We start from the raw sequence: 16,933 nt of genomic DNA on the forward strand, positions 1-16,933 counted from the left end.
GCGAGGGAGAAGTTATGGCCAGGAGAAGGCGGTTGGGGCACCGCCTTGGGTGGCTGATCCAGAGAAGGCGACTCCACCTTGCCCCAGCTGTCATGTGGAGTCGCACCAGAATGCATCATCCATCTTCTCCTCTTGCCTGCATACCCAACGGCCAAGCAAAGTAAATCAAGAAGCAAATGAACCCCCCTCTCCAGACTGGAAGCATAGGAGCTGATTTGAGACACCAAGGGGCAAAGGATCAAAGCCCATAGGAGAGAAACACAACAGCTCCATCCAGCTGGACGCTTCCCTCTTGTCACCTCAGAAAAAGGGGGCTGACCAGAGAGCTCTTCTGCTGGGGGAGGGGGTCCAGCATCATAAACCGCAAATCAGCAGGATACTTGGCTGTATAGCATGTGTACGTGTGTTTATGCGCGTTTATGTGTGAGGGGGGGGGGTCGCCGAAAGTCAGTGGTGACACAATTTGAGCTCAAGTACAGATCTGTCACGGCAGTCGTTGCTTAGCAATGGAGCAAATAAAAGAACAGAAAGTGATCAAAGAAATGAAGATGGTAGAGGACCAAATACCATACAAGATTTGAACAGGAACTCTTCCATCTCTACATGCTAACACCACCACAGATGTTTTGTAGATTTATCAAGCAGCACACAGTTGCCTGGTCATCCAACTGATGATTGGCTAAGCCCATGTGTGACCCCTCATCCCACGTCCACTGACCTGGAAGTTAGGTCCATTTGGGGCATCCATTTTCTAAACTCTATAAAAAGAGAAAGCGGAACTGAAGAAGACTGAGGGTGGAAACGAAGGGGCAGAATTATTAAGTACCAGCACAATGATCACAACTGTGTTTGAGTCCAGCCCAGTGTTTCGGAGAGGTCAAAAAATCTGCATTTGAGAGCTCAACAAAAAGAAGCATACCAAGTCTTGGCAGCTGAGGGGGAGGGGCAAGAACTGCAGCAACTGTCCATGCTTACAAATAAGTACTGTATAAGAAACATGGTCTTGTATTGATGCATCTCTCATTCTCGTTGATGCTTTCATTCTCAGAATTTCTCAACCAAAATTATGAATCAATTCCGGGGGGGGGCGCATCTCAGTGAGTGGTCAGCTCTATGACAGCACAGTGAATGAGTAACAACTGAGTTTCTGTGTAGCCCACACAGCAAGATAGAGGCACATGCAGAGCCAAATATGGGATGAGTATGTTTAGCATCCTTTGATTGCGACGTTCTTCATCAGTTACTCCCAAGCCTGAATTTCTTTCTCACTCAATTTCAACCATCAGCATGATTACTGCATTCACAATAAATATAATACACAATCAATTAATAAATCACCACAGATCTTCAATTACACCGTATAGATTATTTAATGGGGATTTTAGAGGAACTCGTCCACATGAGAATTTTTGCTTCTGCGCAAGGACAACAGAGTTAAAAACATTCATAATCACACTGAGCTGCTAAAAAGGAATGTCACGGTTTTAGTAATTTGTTGTTTTTTTTGGGGGGGGGGGGTTGCTTTAAGCAGGGATGTGATTTGACCAAAGTGAAATTATCTGAAAATTTAGCCGGGGGTCTGGGGGCCGCTAGCACCCAGCTAGGTCCAGGGGTTTTCCGTGTTTTTAAGTACTTTCAATGCACTCACATGACAAAGAAATAGACAAAACAACAGCATAAATTTCCAATGTATATTGAACTATCCCATATAAAATGGCAGTTTTAGTCAACTCAAAATCAGTCACATTCAAAAACATTGGACTGCCTTTGCTTTTAAAAACTATCACTGAGAATATCATCATATCTAACTAATGTGATTACTAAGTTAACACATAAATAATGTTGAAGAGTTCAAATTTCATGAACAAATAATTGTATCATGACCAAATGAAAAGTAACTACTCATATTAGAGCATACCACAAATGTCTTTGTTATAGCAGAAGATGTTATCTGTCGGAGTCATGTGCATACACAATGAACTTTTTTTGGGGGGAGATAAAAAAAAAAGCGGAATTCCGCGAATTTGCGGAAAAAAATCACATCCCTGTTTAAGATTTGAGTTTAGGGAGAAATAGAACTGTAACTGTTGTTCCCAGTAAATGTACACTTTTCAAAAGAAGTCTCATAAAGCTTATTATCTTGGGCAGCATAACAGAACTATAAAGCATAAAGGGGGCAGGGAGAGAGAGAGAGAGGGAGAGACTCATAATATTGTACAGTTCAAAATTAGGCAAAAGTAAAGACAAGTATTGGAAATTACGATTATAAATTATTAAATTATTCGACAGAAGAAGTGACTAGCCTTTGTGTGATAATGCAATGGCACTAAATACATTAGGATGGTTCAGAGTATCATCATGAGTTCAAGAGTTGTTGCAGTGAATGGTGGCTCTGTTGCAGTATAGCAAGCCCTGAGAAGCTTCATCAACAACACGAGGTCAGGACTTGATGTTCACTGGACATTGTTTTATTTCCCAGTGTTACCAATCATGTGAATTACCCCTGGATTTTGATTAAGGTCTTTCAAATTATTTTTAAAATCATGTTTTGGGAATTCTTGTTCTTGCACTGAACGCTTTTTTTTATAGAATTTTAGTAAGTTACGCTTTATGTCATTACTTTGCTTTTAAATCTCTTTAACACTAACTGCTTTTAAATTGTACTTTAATCACAAAATGTGAAGCAGATTCATTATTATTGTGAATGAAATGCGCTAGAAATCTGTGATTCTATTTTTTCCAACCCCTACTTACTGGTAAACGTTTCAACAATGTGAAAAAAATAAGTTCAAAGGTCAGAGGCAATTCAAGGGTAAGGGGATCATTCGTTTGCATTCCGGGTTGCTTCAGTGCTACTCAAGAGGTCAGCATTTCGGAGTCTTGGAGGCACACACTTCCCTCGTCCTCCCCTAAGGGCAAAAGGTCATCTTATGTGGGGTAAGGAGTAAGGAGTGGCGAGTGCCTCAAAATCACTGCACCCCAATTCCAAGAATAGCCTTAAGAAAAATCTCTGGTGACAGTACACTGTGTACAAGTGTGATCCCTCTGACACTTTATCTTAAACCAGTAACTGGACCGAGATGGTTGGTCTTCTTTAATGGATTCCTCTTGACTCTGGTTTCAGGAACGTTTCTAAGTAGGTTAACATTTGAGTCCATTATTCCCAAAGAACATTTACAAGGTCAGAGGTCACTGATGTTCGAAAAGACACCATGGCTCACAATCTCTATTCTGCTCTAGTTCATCCCAAAACTGTGTGATGTAGTTGATGGGGTGTAGATCGGTCAGCAAATTCATACAAACACACCAAAACAGCATGCTAGCATGCAAGGTGTCGAAAAATGAAACGCGAAAATGAATAAGCCCAACTCCTGATTATTAATATTATTTTATTAATTAACAAAACCAGACAGAATTCATATTGGGCAAAGCCTCCATACAGTCATCAGGATCTTCTGAGTTTTGCATTGCGCTACAAAAACACGTTTCGGAACACCGTGACGGAGTAAGTCTTGCATTGTAAAGAATAACCTGGTAAACTCCAAGATGTCGCATAAGGCCATGATCACGACACAATGCACATTCCCTATTGTCCACAACTATACAGTTTCAGAGTTTTGTTATTTATCTTTGTGAAAAATAAAGATACGACATACTGTCACTTCATGTGACAAACTCGCTTCATTACTCTCTCACTGCCTTTAACGATACAGTATATATGCCATGTTCATCTTTTGATCGGATTGATTAGTTATCTTTTTTTCCTTTTACACTCGCTGATCAGCCCCAAAAATCTTGATTGTGTGTGATAATGGGTCGGATGGTGGTTGTGTTCCTTCCCAACTACATAATGTGACTAGACCAAATGTAAGCAACTCTGGCTAAACAGATGTGATATCGCTCATATTTCGAGACATTCGAAGCACCTCTAGCAAAGACGACAAAGCTTGCAAGCAGTGTGGCGCGATCTTTGGATTTGGTCATAGTCTCCTAGGTGTCCCTTATAAATCAGTGCTATCCAGCTGAGGGTGGGGAAGGAACCGTGCCAACACTAAATCCAATTATAAAACAGGCTGGCACCACTCAGTCTGATGACAATGTCTACCTGAACCTACTGGGTGACAGAAAAGCCTCGTGTGCCAGCTTTGGCCATGGACGCAAACAGGAAAAATGTCACAGAAAGCATGTCTGGGCAGAATGTCTGAGCGGCACCAGCTAAACCTTTTTTATTCCGAGCCGACTGCTACAATTGTACAGGGCTACTCGACTTGACAGTCTTGCAAATGCCTCACATGAAAATCACAAAGCAAATGCATAGAAAATAGATGATGCATTACCTGACAATAATTTGTGTGGAAAATTGTAGAAAAGAAATCCTGAGCTTGAAAAGATGTCTACAAATGTTTTGCTTCCACCCGTTTTGCATAATGAGGAAGTTGCACATATCCAAATCTAAGACATTTCCTTTTCCAAAACAAAATAACATCTGTACAGAATCCATTTTTAAATACTACGTAAATATTGCTAAAAAAAAAAAATGAACCATCCACATGCCATCCTGTCATGCGGATAGGCCCAGCTTTTTGTTAACCGTTGTTGGGTTATTATTGGTGAAACAAATAACCCCAAACCCGGGTTGTTTGTGGGTTATTCATATGACCCAACTTTTTGGGTTAAATGAATTACCTAATGATGGTTAAGTAAATAACCCCAAAAAGTTGGGTCAAATGAATAACCCAAAAAACAACCCAATATTTTGGGTAATTTTTTTTTACAATACAACCCAAAAGTTGTGTCAGTCCCTTATTGACCCAATTTGGATTGTTTTTGATCCAAGTGTTTTTTAGAGTGTACAGACGCTCCCCTACTTACGAACATTCGAGTTACGAACAACGGTACATACGAACATGTCTGCGCGTACAGTATGTCGAAAAATGTTCGGAAAGAAATGCTGTAAGTTAGATTTTGTATTGCTTCTTTCCGCCGCTAATACCGACGCTTGGCGCTGTGAGAGCTCATTGGAGGCTCAGCAACGTGTCGAGGAGGAGGAGGAAGAAACGCCGGTCCCCATGAAGGAGGAAATAACTTTTGAAGCCGATTCCAGCGACGACGAAGAATCTCTCATGATATAAAATCCTCCTCTTCCTCCTCCTCCATCATCTCCTTAAGCATCGAGTACATCTTCCAAAAGTAAGTTAAACTTCATTTTATTTATCTTATTACGTACATGTACATACTGTGTGTGTCTCTCGCTCTCTCTCTCTAACATACGTAGTACAGTACAGTACTGTACGTATTCTCTCCATTTTATTAAAAGTTTTTTTCAGTACAAACCAATGCAGGTTACTTGTACAAGCCTTAAACATACTTATATAAACCTTCAATATACTTATATAGGCTTTAAACATAAATTATAATACAAAATATAGCACTGAAGCAACTTACGATCAAATTCACCTGGGAGTGTCTGTATCTTGAAAATAAATTCTATTTTTAATGTGCTGTTGTGAAGTAGAAGTAGGAGCTGTAGTTTTATACATGGCTTCCTCTGGCCAACTCTTTAATCAGCTGTTGTAATTGCTGGAATTGCTCAGGATAAAGAAGAGAAGAGAATGAGGCAACAAGGACCCGAGTCCTGGCCATGCAAGCACCCGAGCGTGGAGAAGCAATGAAGGGGTTGCAAACTAATGAAATGATGGCAAGGTGGAGAAGGAGAACGAAGAAAGAAACGATGAGGTACTGAAGACAGAGGACACGATATTGCACGTGTCCCTCAGTGGCAGATTTGAGAGCTTTGAGGCGTCCAAACAAGGCTCTCCTCTGAATACTAAGGCCTGTGATAGAGGAACCGCTACAGAGACCCAACTTTTAAGCCTCCTCCTCTGAGGCCCCTGCAATATATGGGGCTTCCAGCCGCTTGTGCAAGAGTATCCCTAATTGGAAGTCGAGGCAATAGAAGGAGGGGGTTTGCGAGGCAGTAGCCCAGGAGCACTGGAGGGGGAAAGAGGCAAGAAGGGTTGCTTGATTTAAGAGGCCATTGTTTTAGCAAGTACTTTCTACCTCCCTCTCCTTTCTCCTTGTGCCCTCCCCTTCAGATACCCACACTCCTAAGAGTCAAAAGGCGGCGTTTAGCCCCTGTGAACAGCAAGGGCCTGGGCTTGTTTTGACACTTTGTCCCCCCTTAGCTTCTGTGAAAAAGCCCCACTTCTATGGGCCACTCAAGTTCATTAGGGAGTGCAGTGCTTTCAGTTGTGTCCCCATTCCAGTTCCAGGCTTCAATGGGGCCTCCAGAGCCCTACACTGTTTGTTTAAGCAAGTCCTCCACCACTTTCACAACAAGCAGCTCAATTTCCATCATCACAAGCTTGGCTGAGCTATTGCCGATCAGGTATGGTTCAATTGGAAGGGAAACGCACAAAAGGTACGTAAGGTAAGTACAACAGAGTTTCTGCAGCCAGTTAGCAAGCATCACCTTCAAACTGTGAGACAACCGCGGTTTTTTCATGTCAAGCGTGTTTTTTTTTGTGAGTGTTTGCAGGCTTGTTGTGTCCAGTGTCAGGTTTCTGCTCTCACACTTTCAGGTGACATCATTGCGCCGCGGTATCGAGGGGACAAAAGTGAACAATGTCACCCTAGAAGGGCAAAGACACTCGCAGAACATACAATACAGACCCTGAGGATGTTTGAGCTGCCTCTGCGCAAGTGTGCTGCAATGTGCGTCCGAATTCCACACAAGGTTCCGCTCGGAAAGTGAGACCCCCCCCAATTAAACTTGCAAGCCGGTGCTTTCCTGTGGCGGCTTAAACCCAATTGTATTCCATAACAAAGTGCAGCCTCAGTAGTCCCTATATAACAAAAAATAACAAATTTGGTAAAAAATCCCATACCATACTGTGGTAATTTAAACTCTCACTTAGAAGGAATGTTTGTTGTTGACATGCAAAGTTATTTTTGTTGTATTAGCTTACCAAAATCTTGTAAAATATGACAGTAGTAAATCAGCTACTGTAACAAATCAGATGTAATTGATTACACTAAAATAACTTGATATACAACAACAAACTTAAAAAAATATATATATAAAGGTTGTTAGAACGTTTCATGTGATTTCAGCAAAGGCAGTTTTATTGAACACGTTTCTGATTACATTTATGCCTCGGCGAGCCGTCTACTGATTTCAACAGCTAGAGGGACATCAGATATCTAGCAGGTGCTTTCCTACATTTGTCTCAGGGAGGTACAGGAGGGAAAGGTGACACTGCCACATGCTCATACTGTAAGCAAGATGAAAAAAGTCCACAAATCCAATCAGCTGTTCAAACATTGAGCTAAATGATCGCTTGCCAAATGTCATCTAGTCGTTCAAAAAGTATAACCGAGCTCTTTGAATCGTTTGTGAAATGAGGGCTTTTTCTTTTAAAAACAAACTGGGACCTCGCTTAAAAGCAATTCCACTACTTTTACTTGTTTTACTGGTTTTTACATTTTCATTGATGAATAATGTGATCTTGTACCTTTCATAATATCTTACAAATTAAAACTTTGGTAGTAAAAACTAATCTCAACTCCACTAATTGGTTTACTTCCAGTGAGAACGAAAAGGATTTCTAATCAGTCCAAACTAGTGTTGACAAGATACCAAAATGTTGATTTCAGTATAATATTGTGCCACTTCACTCCTATCTCTCCTCCTGCTATAAATTTTGAAACGATTGGTCACCGTACCCACCACTAATCCAAACCATATTTCATTCAGATGTGATCTGATGTGTGCCTACCCGAACATATGCTCAACATGCATGCTGGAGTTGAAGGCAACGGAAAGCCTTTCATTCAAGGACCTTTGTCAATTTCAAATGTCCACGAATGAGGGCGTGTCCGCCATGTGAAGAAGCCCGTCTGTCTCCGAGGTTATTTATACACCGAACTCTCACCCAATCCATTTGTGTCTACAGTGAGGTAGAAGGACAAAGCTAACTGTTGTAGCATCACATGTATTTAGGTTAGATTGTAAAATCAGTGCTCTTCTTTAAAAAGAATACAGCTTACTTTCCTATTGTCTGCAAATCCTATAAAGAGACAAAAGCCAGTAAGGTAACAGGCCTTCCGTGGCTCCGACTGACAAGCCCTCTCTGTGCCACAATCCCATTTGTTCTTAGGGGAAATGTAAATATATCCATTACAAAAGGAGAGAAGTAATAAGCTCAAACAGCTGGCTGGTGGACAACAGGGCAACAACATTGCACACTTCTTGGGGACTATTTTGAGCTTCAAACACATTTGGTGAACATTTGCGACAGCAGGAGGGTATATACTGTATATTGTATTCGGTCACATTTTACACATACACGTGCGAGTTTATTAAACTGGTTTGGTTTCACTATTTTTAAGTTCAGAATTTCCATGAGAACAACATACAACTTTATGATAGTTTTTTTTACAGTGCTCATTTGGTACGATCCTAAAGGGTAATTAAATTGGATAATTGACTTTTTAATGTTTGTATGCAAATGGTTGACTCTCTGGAATGTCTGCCCGCCTATCAAGTGTGAAAATAAACAACCAAACGACTCTTTAGCTATCTGAATATTTCTGAAAATGTGTCTTTGAGCGAGCTGTTTTGTACTTCAACCGCGTTTCCCACTGAGGGACGAATGTTTGCGGCGCTAGCGAATGTTGTTTTCTCGTCAGGGTTCGTTCGAGGTCGCAACGTTTGCTTAACATTTGCCAACAGTTTTAAAATGTTTTTTTCTTGTCGCAAGGAAATTATTAGACGAACGTCTGGCGAAACGCTAACTCAACGTTAGAACCTTGAACGAACCGGGCCGAACACAAGGCAATCGTCTTCAAATGCTATAAACTGTCATCAATTCCAAAAAAGTTTCAATTGGAAATACATTTGATTTGCCTGGCTACACCAAAACAACAAAGACCAAAAGACATTTCCAAATACATATATCAGGGATGTGATTTGACCGAAGTGAAATTATCTGAAAATTTAGCCAGGGGTCTGGGGGCCGCTGGCACCCAGCTAGGACGCCCCCCGGAGCTCATGGGTTTTCCGTGTTTTTAAGTACTTTCAATGCACTCACATGACAAAGAAATAGACAAAACAACAGCATAAATTTTCAATGTATATTGAACTATCCCATATAAAATGGCAGTTTTAGTCAACTCAAAATCAGTCACATTCAAAAACATTGAACTGCCTTTGCTTTTAAAAACTATCACTGAGAATATCATCATATCTAACTAATGTGATTACTAAGTTAACACATAAATAATGTTGAAGAGTTCAAATTTCATGAACAAATAATTGTATCATGACCAAATGAAAAGTAACTCATATTAGAGCATACCACAAATGTCTTTGTTATAGCAGAAGATGTTATCTGTCGGAGTCATGTGCATACACAATGAACTACTTAAAAAAAAAAAAAAAGCGGAATTCCGCGAATTAGCGGAAAAATCACATCCCTGATATATTGTATGTGTGAAGTCAACTTTGTAGTTGAACTCTAGAAATTAATATATATATATACATATATACATATATACATATATACATATACACAACACACACACACACACATATACTCCCAACATAATGACAAAATAGCATTGGAAAACTGCCCTACATTTGTCACCAGACTCCAATGTGATCTCAAAGACACACCACATAATGTCTTTTTTTACAAGGCATGGTGGAACGTACACTGGGGACGGCGAGACTCTCATAACGCAACAATCTGCCGAGCGTTTAATCTTTATTTCATGCCTCTTTAACAAGTCTTTCAAATTATCATCTGAAGTCACAACAAATGCGTTTCCAGCAAAGCTTAAGAATCAAGTTACTATGGATCTGTGCATGCGCGTGTCCTTCAAAATGCCTTTGCGTCCCTGCCCCCCCCCCCCTCCTCTGGTTGTGCTCAGACAGTGAGTCTCCAGCACTGCTTATCATTCTGTCCTCTACAGCAGCCCCCTGCCGAGACAGAAAAGCAGAGTTTATTACAGCCTGTAATAATCTGCCACCCCCTAGGAACTTAACTACACACTACATAGCCGATGCACCATGAATGCCCCTTTCGATACAAAAACAACACTCGGATCTGCCCTATTTATGTTATATCATGAATATCATAAAACAATTAAATGGAAAACAAAACTTTACCAATTACAACAATATAATACCCCATATTGTATTGATGTAATGCAACGAGTTTGAACACAAAGTGTGTTGTGTATTTAGACGCCATTCAATAATTCAATAATTCAAAAATTCTGTCTGTTAGCCACCCGTAAACGGACCAATTCAATTCTCTCACACAAAATATCTATCTCCCGCGCTTGACAAAAAGCGGCTTGGTCTATTCAGGTTTTGAAAAATGGTGTTATTCTGTACACAATGTTAACATGAGTGGCTTAAAATACTATTCACAGACGTGCATCATCCTTGTGAAACCTCCTCCAGAGCACCGAGCAGCAATTTAAAAAAAAAAAAAAAAAAAAAAGGGGGCTTTCAGATGTATGCGTCCTCTTACAAGCACTGATATGAAGGTATAAAGTCCAAATTTGAATGTTCCAGTTATTTCATCAGAAAATACTGTATAATTGTGCAGCATGTGTATTTTAGTCTTGTCAAAATCTGCGTTTATAATTAGTGCAAAAATAAAAGTTCACGGTGTAAATGGAAGGCTGCTGAGCAACATTATGGGTACGTTTTATCCCCACCTGACCTTCATAGACGCCATGTCAATATTGGATTTGGCAAATCTTTGTAATCCAAGTATAGATTTCATTTTCAGTTCTGGGATCTATTTTTTTATTTTTTTTATGAATCTATTTATCCTATTAATTTAATGCTTTCATGCACTGCGGCGTCCAGGAATGTTTGTCAAAAAGCAATAACCGCAGTCGTGAGTGTTAGACATCGTGGTTGCTTAAAAAACACCGTTGGATGTGGTTGTCAATGTGTAAAAACTGGAACACTTCTTGGAACAACAACAACAAAAAAAATCTATCTTAACTTTCATACACGGCTGTGGTTGTCTGCCAAACTAGAAGAGGGTAAACCGCAATGTCACTGTAAGATATGACATCACGGTGTTTTGTGCCCACCTACTTGGTTTGCACTATTTTGTGTAAAATTCCTATATCAAAGCGACAATTATGCTTTACATTAAGCATTGCAATGTTTTAAAGTTGGTTAAATGCCGTAGCAAGCTGACAACGACGCACAATAGTAGCCCAAGCTATTTTTGCTTTTTTCATATGCGCAATTGCACAATCATTACCAGGAAGTTGATCGAAACAGTCTTCTATCAAGTAAATCAGTCGAAAACCTACAATTGCTTATGTTCAGTTGTTAGGCGGCAACCTATTTGTACTTGTAGAAACAGTGAGTTTCCAGGGCTTTACTTTGATTTTTGCTTGTGTGCTCTTAAATCTGACGTCGGTGGCCATACATCATCACAGTGAACATAATTGAAATTGGCCTCCAGGCTATGGCATCATGTTCTGAAATCAGACACGGCCCCAAAAAGAGAGCCTGGAGGTCTCTTGCAAAGGAGCTTGGCCTTCTAGTGTGAGCGAGCACTGATTTATAGGAAGGTGGAGGAACATGAGCACAGGAATGTAGATGGGGGGTGCTGTTTGAAACATGACATTTATCCATATGAGAAAATAGTGTACGTGTGTGTGTGTGTGTGTGGTTGAAATCAAGTAATCATAGGTTACTTCCATTGCTACCTCGGAGGTGCAATCGCATCCCTTTAGCTGGGCCAAACAAAGCACAGTGGGGGTATCAGGTGGCTTACTCTGACGGCCCACAGTGAATGCAAAAGCCTGCCTGACACAAACTCAACCACACAGGGGTGAACACACACGTTATCTCAAAATATAACACGCTATTTTGCATTACTTGTTCAAGTAAGGTAGGATTGCTGCACCACGAACACTCCAAACGTGCGAGTAAAAAAAAACAAAAATAAAAATAAAAAACGGGAGCATCACGGTGCTAAATCTGGATCTGTGAAAAGATGAAGAGTCAACAAGAGAAACTTCTCTTCTGTTGCACAGCAGCACAATTTATAATATACTACTCAGGGGTGGCATTTCACAGTCTTCATTTAGCTCAGTGTTTATTAGCTCAGCGGCATAAGTCGAAGTCTTCGTAATTGCCGCGCTGCAAACTAATGAAGAATTTACCCACCTCCGGCTCCTCGAGCCCTGAAGAGGTTAAGGAGCAACCAGAGAAAGTCAGGAAATGGAAGGTAAATGTTTTACATATGCATTTTCTGCCAGAAAAAAGAACTAGTGATTTATAGACATCAGTGAGAGCCACATCCTGCAAAAGAACTTTTTCCTGCTCAAAGAAAATATGATTTGCAGAGTGGAATCTGGACGAAAATCAACTTGTGGCTAGCAATAAATCTGTCTGTCTTTTGTAAGTAGACATCAACATTGCAATGTCCATTACTGCCAACCAAACAACTTTTGGGGCACTTAATCTAATGGGGTGCCGGTGGCATTTTGCAAAACAAAGTCATAAATCTACATTTAAGGCTTGCTAGGTAGGCAAAGCTACAATCGGCAAGTTCTTTAAAAGGCCACTAGTGAGACGGCTGTGGTGGTGCTTGGTCCTGATCAATGTGATTATAGGACTTGGCAAGCAGATAAATGCTGAACAGAATTGGAGAACAAACATAATCCCACCCAATCATCACAATCCGCTTTCTACTAGTCAAAGTGCCAGTGACATAATGGTGAAATCCTCTTTCTCGCCACTTCATTTGACCAATCATAATAATGAATGAATGAAGAATTAAATTGTTGTTGAACGTTGATGGGAGTGAATCTTCCCATCTGCATTTTTTTGGAAAATATTTTATACAACTTGTATATTAGTCATTCATTCATTCATGTTCAGAACTGCTTTTTTTTGGGGGGGGGGGGGGTTGTTTGGTGTTAAACGCTTTGGTAAGATTAGCAATTAGCATGGCTTCTTTGTCTTTCCTCATCATTCCGTCCAGAGAACGACACTTGTCAAATGTGTAGCTTTATTTGCCACCACGGAGGTGGTGATTACGGTCTCAGGAGCGAGTCCGCAACTTGTTTAGCAACTCTACTAGCCAGTGAAGCTTGTTGCTAGATAGCTTTTTGTGGCATAAGTAGCACCGAGCTCGGCTTGACCTTGGACCTCCTACGCCCCATGCGTAGGTGACGTAAAAAGCATCTTTGTCTCAGCAGTTTGGAAAAAAAAATAAAAAATCTGTGATTCCCAGTTTTTCTATTCAGTAGTGGGGTTTCCATTCCATTTGTATTAGAATTTTAAATAAATGCAAAAATAAAACTGAATACAAACGCTGGAAATTCGAAAAAAAAAAGGGCCCATAACTCACAAACAAAGTTTTAACGTTTGGAGGGGGTGGATTTTGAAGCGTATCGAAAAAAGGAAAATGCAAATTTTGGCTATCAGTATGGAAACAGGTTTTGCGAATAAACGCTGACAAGACCGGATACACGTCGCACGTTATGACTGGATATTACGTCACACGTGCATTTGTAGTCACAAAGCAATGGCAGACGATAAAGTAAGGTATGTTTGGGATGGGGGGACGAAACAGAAATCTTTTTGGAATTAATTGAAGCGAATATTAATGCTATTTTAGATGGAAAACAGCAAAGAAATGCTACAATTTATCAAGAATTACAAAAGCAAACTCATATGACATCATTGCACGGCGGAGTCACTTCCTGTTCTTCTTCTTCTTTTAAATTACTGGTGGATCACATCTCTTGGGCGTAAAGCGTATATGCCACGGAGGAGGCGGGACTTCTGACTTCCTGGTTTTCACAAATCAGCTTGGTTTCCTGTTTGTGGCATGTGGGGGTCCCAGTTCTTGCGCTTCCGCCTTTGCGCCCCTCGGTTGCGCGTTCCCGTCAACAGGTGCGAGTGTGTCTGTCTCAGTTGTCCGAAGCATTTCAGAGAGTTGAGACGTCAGTGTGGGGGTGCGAGTGTTGGAACGCGGCCATCAGTGGCCGGAAACGACATTGATGTGTGAAACCCGGAAGTCTGTGGCATCTACTCCATAGCGCCACCTACAGCGGCGGAGTCCCCTCTCAATATTTGCAAAAGAAGAACAGATGGAAATGGTTTTACGCATTTTCTGTAAATTTGTTTAAAAATTTCAAAACAACTGGATGGAAACCTGACTAATGTGTTTTAATGAGGCGCAAAATCCAAATTCAGCAAAATGCAATGTGAAGGCGCTTATTTCAAGAAGAAGTCACTCCATCAGACTAGATATAAAGTTAACAAAACAAAATATAAAACAGAAAATAGGCACACAAAAAAGATAACCCCCTTCACACGAATACCGAACTATTTTAGCACAAATAATATTATATATAATACTATATGCTCGTGTGGAAATGGACGGACGCTTTGTTGCAAGTCACATATTGACTTTGTATTCTTCTTCTTCTTCTTTTTCATTGCTTGGCAGATAAAAACAAACAAAATCCACCCAAGCAGAGAAATGTTGGAATGCTGCCTGGTTGTCAGATTGGTACTGAAGCGCTGTCTTTGTTAAAATCTGCTCCCCCCACCCCAAAAAAATCTTGTGCATTTCAACCCACGCCTGCATGGTTACGCACATTTGAAGTGTGTGTGTATATCTTTCCATTGTAGTTTACTTGTATGATTTAATGCAAAGTAGTCTTTAGAGGAAGAAGGGCACAGATTTCAGGTAAGCCCGTGAGTCCAATTAACACTTGATAAGTTAAAAAAAAAAAAGGGGGGTTGGGCGGTGAGAAACAGAGGTTGAGATGATCATCCTGTCCCAGAGCGCATTATTAAAGTGTATACCACACTCTCCAACATGCCATTAGTCAAACTCAGCCAATTACCGCAAGGCCACTAGACTTATCTTGGAAGGCATATTGACCTCACACCGATTACACACACACACACAGTCTCAAACAATGGCACATTTGAGTTATACATTGGTGGCTCATTTCCAGTAAGATGGAACCGGTTGTCTTCATAAAGCCAAACCCTCCACTCCTCTTTGTGAATGAAGAATAGTTATCTTTTCATAGATGACAATAAATAGAAGGAATGTCAAATGTCAATATTTGTTCGCATTATAATGGATTGATTTCTTTGAGTGCTTTCACTTTTCTATATATTTTTTTTTAATAATATTATTTACAGTTATTTGACAAAGGAAAATGCATGAGCTGATAAATGTGCATTTATGTACCACAGACAAAAACAAGACAAACGGTCCAGCGGAGGTAATTGTTTTGTGACAGAGAAGCTCTATAATCAAAACAAGCAGATAATAAAAAGGTTGCAGAGGCAGGGAAACATTGATAACTGAGGTCTGAGGTGACGACTAATACACCAACACAAGGATGGAGGATGTGGATCAACCGGGGGGTCTTTTGTTTTCAATTGGATATCGGCTCTCACTGGTTGACATTTTGAAGAAAGTCTCATGGTGACATTTAGCAGCAGAAACAATCACTGCAGCCTCCATTTGAAGTCCAAGTAGCCAATTACAGGTGTGATTTTCGCCTTCCTGCCTGGTATATTTTTAAGGTCATGTCAGAGGGCATGGCGTCTGTGAGCGCGTATGAGCGTCCGTGTGTCAATACATGACGCAAAGCCTGATGTGGGAGCTTAGAAATGGCTTCCGTAGGGTCTGTGCATTCCAGCGGCTGTTCTGACATGTTGTAAATACAAGGTGTTAGAAAAAACATAGGAAGGTGGGGGTGGTAGAAATCACCATTACCAGAGCAGTGGAGGGCGGGGAGGGGGTAGCAAGTAGGTTATCATCGCTAATAAATGAATTCACCTGAAATTAGAAATCAGCAAAGCTCTTTTTCTTTTTTTACGACCTGAAATTTTAAACCATGATACGGAAAAATACAAATCATCCCGTTTGTATTTCACATCCCCATTGTCACTCAAGATTTAGTGTTATATTCCCACATCATCTAGGAATGCCTCAAGCACATGCTTGCACATCTCATAAGCTTCAGATGTGCCGATCTTAAACTTCATTTAAAGTGGAAGGCAAAAAGTCAAACCAAATAAGGAGGCATCAAGCCCACGTTTGCATAGACTAGTACGCAATGCAACTGCACGTTTTAAATTGTACACAAAATCATCAACTACACACACAAAAATTCCAAAGTGACGAAAGTCAAAGATTATGATTACTGTATATCATTCAAGTTAAATTAGTAGATTAAGGAGTGGTCTACAGGTGAGAGCCATCTCTTTATGTGATCCATAGTGTCGAAGAAGAAGACCTCAATGTCCGGCATGAGACCACAACTGTCGCTAGAAAATGATCTCAACTCATCTTTCACACGCTCGCGTGCACTTTGATTAACGCAAGCATTTTCCTACCTGCACTCGGGCTGAGCAGCAAAGTTGTCAGTGCGACCCACAGCGCGGCTGCCGGTTGCATCTTGGACCCCGCTTGTCTCGCTCTTCTCCGGGCTTCCTCTTGCGCCTTCTTCTGGCTCTTCACTCAAATCGGCGGGCTTGTGACACAAAAAATACGCTCCGGCATTTCACATTAATCTTATAGCATGACTGGTGTTGTCGCCCTCCCCTTCCTTTTCTCAGCCGATCCTGTGCCTCTAGTGAGCGGGGACGAGACAAAATGGGATTTAAAAGTTAACTTCGATGACTGCCACTCAGCCGCGGTCTCTAGCATGTTATGTTCCACTCACTCAGGCTGGAGTTACCATAAGGGCGCTCTGGACTGTACCAAGAGGAGCCGGGGGGAGGGACTGGTTGATTCTTTCCTTTACATTTAAGATTGAATCGTCAAATGCTGGTGATGTGGTGAAATAAAAACCCCAATGTTATACTTAAAATTACTTTTAAAATTAAATATACAGAGTACCTTGT

General features: G+C 40.7%; 1 protein-coding gene across 3 annotated transcripts in view; it reads right to left on the reverse strand.

Annotated features, from left to right (window-relative positions):
* The window catches only part of lrp4 (low density lipoprotein receptor-related protein 4), a 100,838-nt gene extending 84,111 nt beyond the window's left edge, over positions 1-16,727 (reverse strand). For all 3 annotated transcript variants that reach the window (XM_077564158.1, XM_077564157.1, XM_077564156.1), the window contains exon 1: positions 16,424-16,727. In XM_077564158.1, coding sequence (XP_077420284.1) covers positions 16,424-16,484 — 61 coding nt within the window. In that variant the 5' untranslated portion in view covers positions 16,485-16,727. The remainder of the gene's footprint in view (positions 1-16,423) is intronic.
* Between the last annotated feature and the right edge of the window lie 206 nt (positions 16,728-16,933).

Source organism: Vanacampus margaritifer, chromosome 4 (assembly GCF_051991255.1).
Source record: "Vanacampus margaritifer isolate UIUO_Vmar chromosome 4, RoL_Vmar_1.0, whole genome shotgun sequence".
Classification (NCBI taxonomy): Eukaryota; Metazoa; Chordata; class Actinopteri; order Syngnathiformes; family Syngnathidae; genus Vanacampus; species Vanacampus margaritifer.